Here is a 12,830-nt window from a genome sequence, read left to right on the forward strand (position 1 = left end):
AGATAAACATAATGTTCATAAATATATCTTTGAATTATCATATACTACTATTTCATTAATAACATTATATTAAAATAAAATAATTTGTATAAAGTGTAACAGTTACTAAAACATTCAGTTCATAAATATATTAACTATTCAATTGAATGAGATAAAAATACTCTCAACTGATAATAAATAGCATTGTAACAATGATTCCAAGAACTTGAATGATGTACTCACGCATTAAAAACTATATCTTACAACATCAAATTATTTGAATGGCAAATACAACATATCAAATTATGATCAACGTCATACCATTCAAACACATCTCTATACCAGTTACATACGTATCGAAACACAGTAGCTGCAATCTAAGTGTTCAAAAATTTGGATGACTTATTTACGAAGGTACGTCGCCAGATACAAGATGAATCATTACAATAATACCCATAAATTTTATCAGATGACTTGACATGGAACATTTATCAGGAGACAACTAGAATATAAAAGGACCAGGAAGAAATAAATCCACCAGTAGAAGTGACGACGTGCAATTGATAAACGTGTACAAGTGTGTTTCATGAAAGTTTCGTACAATGAAAGGTAACTTCGAATAAACACGTATTGTTCTATAAGTGTAACATATAATAGATAACAACGGAAAATATTGTGTTGTTCGCGAGATATTACAAAATTTCGTGTTATTTTGGATATTTATTTGTGTGCTTAATATTAAATCAAAGACACTTTAAATATAATGAGTTAGATCAATGAGTTTAAAATTTTAAAAACCAAAATTTTTATTAAAAAATCACTTCAAAGTCAGCTTACTTCCACCTTAGTAAATTTGGACATTTATCCATTGTTGATAAATGTCACCAGTGTCCGAATATTTATAATATTGTAAAATTATAACATTTCCTTGTTGTTAATAGGTGTCACTATACTTTTGCTCGTCTTACTTGTTCACACGTTTGACGCCCATAATAAACATGAGGGACGGATGACAAAGCTAGAAAAAAAGCACACTTTGAAGAGGGAAGCAGCAGTTGAGAAAATCCGCAAATTGTATGAAAAACTTGATGAAAAAGACAGTGAAGAAAGTGAAAGAAGAAAACCTCCAAATATTTCGAATTTGCCAGCATGGAAACGCAAGCCAGATTCTTCTGATAGCGATTGCGACTCCTCCAGTACGAAAGATTCTTCTAATTGTGAGTCATCAAGTTCAACAGATGAAATCAGGTCCTCAAAATCACGTTTACACAAACAATCAAACAGCAAACATGAGAAATATGATTCAAGGCGACAAAAAAAAGGAGATCATGCGATAGGGCATAAAGCAACACTAAACTTACTTGAAAATTTCGAGGAACAATTCAAACGCCTTTTAAAAAAACTAATACCAAGAGTCAAAGAAAGAATACATATAATACAAATGCTCAAATACCACAGAATAGAGTCATGTCAATCCCTCTCGCCATTACAATTCTTTTATAAAAGACTCTATGAATATAATAAAGCTAGATATATGGCGTGGAGGAAAAAGTTGGAGATAAGAAATTATATATTAAGCCACATGAATCATTTGGATGCAGAAGCGATAATGCGTAAATGCAACATCCAACGAAATATTCCTTACGCCCTTCGTCGTGCCCAAATGAAAAGATGCATAAATGTTTACGCCTCAATTAACAAGATATTTAAAATTGTAACAAAACTACCTCGGCCAAGTTTAAATCCAGCTGATGAAATACTGTGGCTGTGTAATAAAACATCACTACATAAGTCATCAACAACAGTAGAAAAAAATAGCAAGGACACAGAAACAACTGCAAAAATTCCTACACAAGCTGATGCTGACAATTATCCATCGCCAGTAACAGATACAGAAAGTAAAAATCACACAAGTACTACAGAATCAACAAGGCATCGGGGATCAATCAAGGCACCTTCGTCCACAACTACTAGTAAAGAAACAGAGAACACCACCACAAGCAGAATATTCACCATTTCAAGTGCTGTTGAAACCACAACTGAAGCGACCAACACAATACAAGGTCATATCACAACTACAAGCAGTAGCACTAAGCCATCGTCTCTAACACATAGAAAAAGACTAACAACCAGCTCAGTTCCCACTGAACAACCGTCACCTACAATCATTATTCAGAACAAAAATAGAACCCCGTCCAGGGAAAGACCAAAAACTTGGAGCGGTGCTCCAACCACAAATGCAGGAACTGCCACGATAGAAGGTCAAAAAAAGACTATAATTAGTAACAGTAAGCCATCATTAGTAACAACTGTTAAAACGATAGTGAACAGATCAAGTGAAGACACGCCAACATCAAATATTATTCAGGAAAGAATAACCACCCTGTCGAAGGAAAGACCAATCGCTTGGAGCAGCGCCCATACTACAACTAAAAGACCTGCCACAGTAGCGAGGAAAGAAGAGGTTATAATCAGTGGCAGTAAACCACCACTAGTAACAACTGTTAAAACGATAGTGAACAGACCAAGTGAACACATGCCAACAGCAAATATTATTCAGGAAAGAATAACCACCCTGTCGAAGGAAAGACCTGTCGCTTGGAGCAGCGCTCATACTACAACTAAAAGACCTGTCACGGTAGCGAGGAAAGAAGAGGTTATAATCAGTGGCAGTAAGCCACCATTAGTAACAACTGTTAAAACGATAGTGAATAGACCAAGTGAACACATGCCAACAGCAAATACTATTCAGGAAAGAATAACCACCCTGTCGAAGGAAAGACCTGTCGCTTGGAACAGCGCTCATACTACAACTAAAAAACCTGCCACAGTAGCGAGGAAAGAAGAGGTTATAATCAGTGGTAGTAAGCCACCATTAGTAACAGCTGTTAACACGATAGTGAACCGACCAAGTGAACACACGCCAAGAGCAAATATTATTCAGGAAAGAATAACCACCCTCTCGAAGGAAAGACCTGCCGCTTGGAGCAGTGCGCATAATACAACTAAAGGACCTGCCACAGTACCGAGGAAAGAAAAGGTTATAATCAATGGCAGCAAGCCATTATCACTAACAACTGCTACGACGTTACGGCAAACAAGTATACGCGGATCAACCCATAGTTCAGGACCTACTGAACACACGTCATCTGCAAATGTTATTCAGGAAAGAATAAGCACTCTGCCGAGGGAAAGTCCTGCCGCATGGAGTAGTGCTCATACTACAAGTAAAAGACCTGCCGCAGTAGCGAGCGAAGAAGAGGTTATAATCAGTGACAATGAGCCATCATTACTACCAACTGCTAAAACGATAGGGCATACAAGTACTGACGCATCAACCAATCATCCAGGACCAAGTCAACACACGTCAGCTGCAAATATGATGCAGGAGAGAATAAGCCCCCTGTCGAGGGAAGGACCTGTCGCTTGGAGCAGTGCTCATACTACAAGTAAAAGACCTGCCGCAGTAGCGAGCGAAGAAGAGGTTATAATCAGTGACAATGAGCCATCATTAGGAACAACTGCTAAAACGATAGGGCATACAAGTACAGGCGGATCACCCAATCATCCAGGACCAAGTGAACCCACGTCAACTGGAAATATTATTCAGGAGAGCGGAAGCTCCCAGGCTAGGGAAAGACCTGTCGCTTGGAACAGTGCTCATACTACAACTAAAATACCTGCCACAGTAGCGAGGGAAGAAGAGGTTATAATCAGTGACAATAAGCCATCATTACTACCAACTGCTAAAACGATAGGGCATACAAGTACTGACGGATCAACCAATCATCCAGGACCAAGTCAACACACGTCAGCTGCAAATATTATGCAGGAGAGAATTAGCCCCCTGTCGAGGGAAAGACCTGTCGCTTGGAGCAGTGCTCATACTACAAGTAAAAGACCTGCCGCAGTAGCGAGCGAAGAAGAGGTTATAATCAGTGACAATGAGCCATCATTAGGAACAACTGCTAAAACGATAGGGCATACAAGTACAGGCGGATCACCCAATCATCTAGGACCAAGTGAACCCACGTCAGCTGGAAATATTATTCAGGAGAGCGGAAGCTCTCAGGCTAGGGAAAGACCTGTCTCTTGGAACAGTGCTCATACTACAACTAAAATACCTGCCACAGTAGCGAGAGAAGAAGAGGTTATAATCAGTGACAATAAGCCATCATTACTACCAACTGCTAAAACGATAGGGCATACAAGTACTGACGCATCAACCAATCATCCAGGACCAAGTCAACACACGTCAGCTGCAAATATGATGCAGGAGAGAATAAGCCCCCTGTCGAGGGAAGGACCTGTCGCTTGGAGCAGTGCTCATACTACAAGTAAAAGACCTGCCGCAGTAGCGAGCGAAGAAGAGGTTATAATCAGTGACAATGAGCCATCATTAGGAACAACTGCTAAAACGATAGGGCATACAAGTACAGGCGGATCACCCAATCATCCAGGACCAAGTGAACCCACGTCAACTGGAAATATTATTCAGGAGAGCGGAAGCTCCCAGGCTAGGGAAAGACCTGTCGCTTGGAACAGTGCTCATACTACAACTAAAATACCTGCCACAGTAGCGAGGGAAGAAGAGGTTATAATCAGTGACAATAAGCCATCATTACTACCAACTGCTAAAACGATAGGGCATACAAGTACTGACGGATCAACCAATCATCCAGGACCAAGTCAACACACGTCAGCTGCAAATATTATGCAGGAGAGAATTAGCCCCCTGTCGAGGGAAAGACCTGTCGCTTGGAGCAGTGCTCATACTACAAGTAAAAGACCTGCCGCAGTAGCGAGCGAAGAAGAGGTTATAATCAGTGACAATGAGCCATCATTAGGAACAACTGCTAAAACGATAGGGCATACAAGTACAGGCGGATCACCCAATCATCTAGGACCAAGTGAACCCACGTCAGCTGGAAATATTATTCAGGAGAGCGGAAGCTCTCAGGCTAGGGAAAGACCTGTCTCTTGGAACAGTGCTCATACTACAACTAAAATACCTGCCACAGTAGCGAGAGAAGAAGAGGTTATAATCAGTGACAATAAGCCATCATTACTACCAACTGCTAAAACGATAGGGCATACAAGTACTGACGCATCAACCAATCATCCAGGACCAAGTCAACACACGTCAGCTGCAAATATGATGCAGGAGAGAATAAGCCCCCTGTCGAGGGAAGGACCTGTCGCTTGGAGCAGTGCTCATACTACAAGTAAAAGACCTGCCGCAGTAGCGAGCGAAGAAGAGGTTATAATCAGTGACAATGAGCCATCATTAGGAACAACTGCTAAAACGATAGGGCATACAAGTACAGGCGGATCACCCAATCATCCAGGACCAAGTGAACCCACGTCAACTGGAAATATTATTCAGGAGAGCGGAAGCTCCCAGGCTAGGGAAAGACCTGTCGCTTGGAACAGTGCTCATACTACAACTAAAATACCTGCCACAGTAGCGAGGGAAGAAGAGGTTATAATCAGTGACAATAAGCCATCATTACTACCAACTGCTAAAACGATAGGGCATACAAGTACTGACGGATCAACCAATCATCCAGGACCAAGTCAACACACGTCAGCTGCAAATATTATGCAGGAGAGAATTAGCCCCCTGTCGAGGGAAAGACCTGTCGCTTGGAGCAGTGCTCATACTACAAGTAAAAGACCTGCCGCAGTAGCGAGCGAAGAAGAGGTTATAATCAGTGACAATGAGCCACCATTAGGAACAACTGCTAAAACGATAGGGCATACAAGTACAGGCGGATCACCCAATCATCTAGGACCAAGTGAACCCACGTCAGCTGGAAATATTATTCAGGAGAGCGGAAGCTCTCAGGCTAGGGAAAGACCTGTCTCTTGGAACAGTGCTCATACTACAACTAAAATACCTGCCACAGTAGCGAGAGAAGAAGAGGTTATAATCAGTGACAATAAGCCATCATTACTACCAACTGCTAAAACGATAGGGCATACAAGTACTGACGCATCAACCAATCATCCAGGACCAAGTCAACACACGTCAGCTGCAAATATGATGCAGGAGAGAATAAGCCCCCTGTCGAGGGAAGGACCTGTCGCTTGGAGCAGTGCTCATACTACAAGTAAAAGACCTGCCGCAGTAGCGAGCGAAGAAGAGGTTATAATCAGTGACAATGAGCCATCATTAGGAACAACTGCTAAAACGATAGGGCATACAAGTACAGGCGGATCACCCAATCATCCAGGACCAAGTGAACCCACGTCAACTGGAAATATTATTCAGGAGAGCGGAAGCTCCCAGGCTAGGGAAAGACCTGTCGCTTGGAACAGTGCTCATACTACAACTAAAATACCTGCCACAGTAGCGAGGGAAGAAGAGGTTATAATCAGTGACAATAAGCCATCATTACTACCAACTGCTAAAACGATAGGGCATACAAGTACTGACGGATCAACCAATCATCCAGGACCAAGTCAACACACGTCAGCTGCAAATATTATGCAGGAGAGAATTAGCCCCCTGTCGAGGGAAAGACCTGTCGCTTGGAGCAGTGCTCATACTACAAGTAAAACACCTGCCGCAGTAGCGAGCGAAGAAGAGGTTATAATCAGTGACAATGAGCCATCATTAGGAACAAATGCTAAAACGATAGGGCATACAAGTACAGGCGGATCACCCAATCATCCAGGACCAAGTGAATCCACGTCAGCTGGAAATATTATTCAGGAGAGCGTAAGCTCCCAGGCTAGGGAAAGACCTGTCGCCTGGAGCAGTGCTCATACTACAACTAAAAGACCTGCCACAGTAGCGAGGGAAGAAGAGGTTATAATCAGTGACAATAAGCCATCATTACTACGAACTGCTAAAACGATAGGGCATACAAGTACTGACGGATCAACCAATCATCCAGGACCAAATGAACACACGTCAGCTGGAAATATTATTCAGGAGAGCGTAAGCTCCCAGGCTACGGAAAGACCTGTCGCTTGGAACAGTGCTCATACTACAACTAAAAGACCTGCCATAGTAGCGAGGGAAGAAGGGGTTATAATCAGTGACAATAAGCAATCATTACTACCAACTGCTAAAACGATAGGGCATACAAGTACTGACGGATCAACCAATCATCCAGGACCAAATGAACACACGTCAGCTGGAAATATTATTCAGGAGAGCGTGAGCTCCCAGGCCAGGGAAAGACCTGTCGCTTGGAACAGTGCTCATACTACAACTATAAGACCTGCCACAGTAGCGAGGGAAGAAGAGGTTATAATCAGTGACAATAAGCCATCATTACTACCAACTGCTAAAACGATAGGGCATACAAGTACTGGCGGATCAACCAATCATCCAGGACCAAGTGAACACACGTCAGCTGCAAATATTATTCAGGAGAGGGTAAGCTCCCAGCCCAGGGACAGACCTGTCGCTTGGAGCAGTGCTCATACTACAACTAAAAGACCTGCCACGATAGCGAGGGAAGAAGAGGTTATAATCAGTGACAATAAGCCATCATTACTACCAACTGCTAAAACGATAGGACATACAAGTACTGACGGAACAACCAATCATCCAGGACCAAATGAACACACGTCAGCTGGAAATATTATTCAGGTGAGCGTGAGCTCCCAGGCTAGGGATAGACCTGTCGCTTGGAACAGTGCTCATACTACAACTATAAGACCTGCCACAGTAGCGAGGGAAGAAGAGGTTATAATCAGTGACAATAAGCCATCATTACTACCAACTGCTAAAACGATAGGGCATACAAGTACTGACGGATCAACCAATGATCCAGGACCAAGGGAACACACGTCAGCTGGAAATATTATTCAGGAGAGCGTAAGCGCCCAGGCTACGGAAAGTCCTGTCGCTTGGAACAGTGCTCATACTACAACAAAAAGACCTGCCATAGTAGCGAGGGAAGAAGAGGTTATAATCAGTGACAATAAGCCATCATTACTACCAACTGCTAAAACGATAGGGCATACAAGTACTGACGGATCAACCAACCATCCAGGACCAAATGAACACACGTCAGCTGCAAATATTATTGAGGAGAGAGTAAGCTCCCTGTCGAGGGAAAGATCAGTCACTTGGAGCAGTGCACATACTACTACTAAAACACCTGCCGCAGTAGCGAGGGAAGAAGAGGTTATAATCAGTGACAATAAGCCACCATTACTACCAACTGCTAAAACGATAGGGCATACAAGTACTGACGCATCAACCAATTATCCAGGACCAAGTGAACACACGTCAGCTGCAAATATTATTCAGGAGAGAGTAAGCTCCCTGCCCAGGGACAGACCTGTCGCTTGGAGCAGTGCTCATACTACAAGTAAAAGACCTGCCGCAGTAGCGAGGGAAGAAGAGGTTATAATCAGTGACAATGAGCCATCATTAGGAACAACTGCTAAAACGATAGGGCATACAAGTACAGGCGGATCACCCAATCATCCAGGACCAAGTGAACCCACGTCAGCTGGAAATATTATTCAGGAGAGCGGAAGCTCCCAGGCTAGGGAAAGACCTGTCGCCTGGAGCAGTGCTCATACTACAACTAAAAGACCTGCCACAGTAGCGAGGGAAGAAGAGGTTATAATCAGTGACAATAAGCCATCATTACTACCAACTGCTAAAACGATAGGGCATACAAGTACTGACGGATCAACCAATCATCCAGGAACAAATGAACACACGTCAGCTGGAAATATTATTCAGGAGAGCGTAAGCTCCCAGGCTAGGGAAAGACCTGTCGCTTGGAACAATGCTCATACTACAACTAAAAGACCTGCCATAGTAGCGAGGGAAGAAGAAGTTATAATCAGTGACAATAAGCCATCATTACTACCAACTGCTAAAACGATAGGGCATACAAGTACTGACGGATCAACCAACCATCCAGGACCAAATGAACACACGTCAGCTGGAAATATTATTCACGAGGGAGTAAGCTCCCTGTCGAGGGAAAGACCAGTCACTTGGAGCAGTGCACATACTACAACTAAAACACCTGCCGCAGTAGCGAGGGAAGAAGAGGTTATAATCAGTAACAATGAGCCATCATTACTACCAACTGCTAAAACGATAGGGCATACAAGTACTGACGGATCAACCAATCATCCAGGACCAAGTGAACCCATGTCAGCTGCAAATATTATTCAGGAGAGAGTAAGCTCCCTGTCGAGGGAAAGACCAGTCACTTGGAACCGTGCAAATACTACAACTAAAACACCTGCCGCAGTAGCGAGGGAAGAAGAGGTTATAATCAGTGACAATAAGCCATCATTAGGAACGACTGTTAAAACGGCAGGGCATTCAAGTACAGGCGGATTAACCAGTGGACCACGTCCAACTGAACACATGTTATCTGGAAATATTATTCAAGGAAAAGTAAGCACCCTGTCGTGGGAAAGACCTACTCCTTGGATCAAAGCTGATACCATAAGTGAAGGTACTGCCAAAACAGCGTGGCAGAGAGAGGCTATAATCAGTGGCAGTAAGTCGTCATCAGTAAAAATTGTTGAAACGATTGGGCATACAAGTACAGAAAGACCGACAAGTCGTTCAAAACCAACTGAGCAAACGTCACCCGAATCGACTATTTATGACAGAATTAACACCATTTCGAGCAGTACCCCCACCATTTGGAGCAGTGCTAATACTACAACTGACGGAACTGTCACAGCCGCGAAACACGGAGAGACTATAATCAGTAACAGTAAGCCATCATTAGGAACAATTATTGAAACGATTGTGCATACAGCTACAGATAGACCGACAAGTGAGCCAACTGAACAAACGTCATCCGGAACAATTATTTATGACAGAATTAACACCATTTCGAGCGGAACACCCATCACTTGGAGCGGTGCTGATACTACAATTGTAGGAACTGTCACCGCAGTGGGGCACTGAGAAAATGTAATCAGTAGCAGTAAACCATCATTAGTAACAATTAGTGGATAGGGCATAGGGCATACAAGTGCAGGAAGATCAACAAGTAGTTCAGGACCAAGTGAACAGACGTCATCTGAAACTAGTATTCAAGATAAAATAACACCATCTCGAGCGAAACACCCACCACTTGGAACAGTGCTGAAACCTCCACTGAAGGAACTGCCACAACAGGGGAGGAAGATCAACAAGTATGTCAGGGTCAGCTTGACAGCTTCATCTAGATCTACTAAAGAAGGTACCGATAGCGTCACTTGAATTAGAAGGTCTACTACTTCAGGCAGATTTGAAGGTACGGTAGAAGTTCAATCAATGACTCGCTAGTAGCAATGGACCATATTTGATAACCGCCAGTGAAACTGAAGAGACAAATACTGACAAATCATCAAGTCATTCAGGGTTAACTAGTGAAACTGCAGTTGGTTTTACTGGCAGAGACATTTAGAAAGCGCAGGAACCGCAATTGGAGAAAATAGCACAATTGGAAAGGGAGCTTATCATTAGTGATTTTATTAAATTACTTTTAATGTTGTTGAGGTGTATAATTTTCGATTCGTGGATATGGTGGTAGGAGGAATTTTTGTGACCATAAATTTGTGGTCATACTGATTTGCACACATTGCAGCGCAGAAAATGTTCTTATAATTCTGGTTATCATTAAAATTTCTATGACTGGAAATACTAATAGTTTTACTCTAAAGTCATGCAAATGCCATTATTGCTGTAGAAGATTGAATAATAAAAAAGGTTAGATAGCAAAGTATTTAACAAGAATTTCCATTATACTTATTATTTCCTCTTATTTACCTTAAAATCGACACTTCCTATTCATATTTTATGAATCAACTTTATGAATAACACATTGGACAAACGTTTAATTGATTTCCATATACAAGGGATGATCATAATTTATATTCATACATGTTTATCTTTCATAGTATGATTTCCACATAAATTTCTAATTCGTAGAAACAATACGTGGATTATCCATTTATGCATTGATTAACTATAATACTTTGATTATTTCATAAATATAACATCTATACTTGATGTCACGAGAGTCCATAACTAAGCGCGCAGGTTGGACGATGGCGGGGGAACGCAGCGATGGTGGGGGAAAGCGATCCGCCAATCGCTTTCCACTTCCGCTGGAAGTATCGCCAATCAGAACGACAATGCGCAGAAAAGAACGAAAACTGGTCTTTTCGCAGTTATGGACTCTCGTGACATCAAGTATACATACAGTATTTATATTTTAGACTTAAAAAGTTACAAACATTCTTCAAATAAGAAGTCGAACGCAAAAGTCCAGGTATTAGTGCTTAAGCGTAATTGCAATGCAGATGTGCCACCATTAATCCCAATTAAAATATCATTTCTAAAATTACGTATGTATGAACAATAAGCCACCATACCGCGTATAATAATTCAATTGTGTCTACTGTTACGCAAATATCTTAATTATACCAAGTTTGTTGATAAACAAACGTTAATTAAAGAAACAAGTCGATTAGCTATTCCGTTGTATTTTATAAATAGAATAATAGCTACAACCCATGATAACATAGGTTCTAGAAGTAATGACGATGCATTAGTAGGTTTTAATACCTTCTTTGTCTCTAACTCCATCATACTTAATGCAAATATTGTTTCGTTGCGTTTGATGGATTTACAGCATAACAGTCTGCTAGATTACTATCTTTAGATGGATCTCAAAAGTACGTCTTCTATTAAAGAATTAATTGCAATCAATCAGCAGCTGTAGACAAATAAATATATAAATATTATAGGTTGCAAACAAAAAATCTACTACAATATGCAAAATATGAGATTCACATAAGACTTAAGAATTACAAAAGTTAAAGTTTATACCACCATTTCAACACATTCAGTAATATTAATATTCATATTAATAACATCATTAATATTATTATTATTATTTGTAATATTTATATAACGTGATATTAACCTTATGTCAGTATAATATTATATTAAAAATCATTTAATGTTATTTAAATACTAATTAATATAATAATATTTTCGTTTGTTTCATTCATCTAGCGAAGGAGTTAACTAAAACTTAATTGGTACAAATTAATAGATGAAACTTCCCATATGTACAGAGTGTTCCGTTTGAAGTGAATCACGTGGTGATCACATTTTTACAAAATAGAGTTACAGTTAAACTTCATAATCATCAAAGTATTATATTTATATTTTTAAGTTAAATAGTTTATAAATACTATTACATACCGCATTTGATGGCGATAAATACAGTACCACGTATTCATGTTTGGATGGTTAAATTCAAATCTTCTATATAACTAAAGAAGTATAAAAAAGAAGCAAATACTATGTATTATAACAGTATTTTTGTCAAAGAATGTTAATTAAAATAAACGTTCATAATTTCCATGACAATTTGATTAATTAAAAATCCCACTAAAAAAAGCAATCTAATTTAAAGAATTCATTTACTAATTATTTCATGTAATTTAATTTTTGTATTAGAAATTTGTCTGACTTATTCGCAATAGAAGTTTAATGACCGGTAACTTTTCAAATTCACCTAAGTAGGATGTGAGTTAATACAATAATACTCGGATTGCCAGTGTTCAAATGTGGTAGTAGTTCCTGTTAAATTCTTTAAAGCAAACTGACTGAAGCTGCCTGTTCCTAAGCACTTGCCGAAAAATTACAAAAAAAATCAAATACAACGTTTCTGTCACGTTTGAAGACAAAATTGTATACCTAACATCATATTTACGCACATCTTGTGTAACTGTGCAATACTAATATGCTGACGTAGATTTTTTCCCACTTCTTATTATATTCTTTCGTTATAACATTCATAAACCTTTATCTATTCTTATCGTTTGGTAAGCAAAGTACGCTAAAA

The 12,830-nt window shown here is 40.3% G+C and overlaps 1 protein-coding gene across 1 annotated transcript; it reads left to right on the forward strand.

Annotated features, from left to right (window-relative positions):
- Positions 1 to 448: 448 nt before the first annotated feature.
- On the forward strand, positions 449 to 10,372 carry LOC117605672 (uncharacterized). The gene is made up of 4 exons (XM_076691994.1): positions 449 to 588; positions 921 to 6,545; positions 6,768 to 7,433; positions 7,656 to 10,372. The coding sequence occupies exons 1-4, from the start codon at positions 582 to 584 to the stop codon at positions 9,890 to 9,892; spliced, it is 8,535 nt and encodes a 2,844-aa protein (XP_076548109.1). The 5' UTR covers positions 449 to 581; the 3' UTR covers positions 9,893 to 10,372.
- Positions 10,373 to 12,830: the final 2,458 nt, after the last annotated feature.

Source organism: Osmia lignaria, chromosome 14 (assembly GCF_051020975.1).
Source record: "Osmia lignaria lignaria isolate PbOS001 chromosome 14, iyOsmLign1, whole genome shotgun sequence".
Lineage (NCBI taxonomy): Eukaryota > Metazoa > Arthropoda > Insecta > Hymenoptera > Megachilidae > Osmia > Osmia lignaria.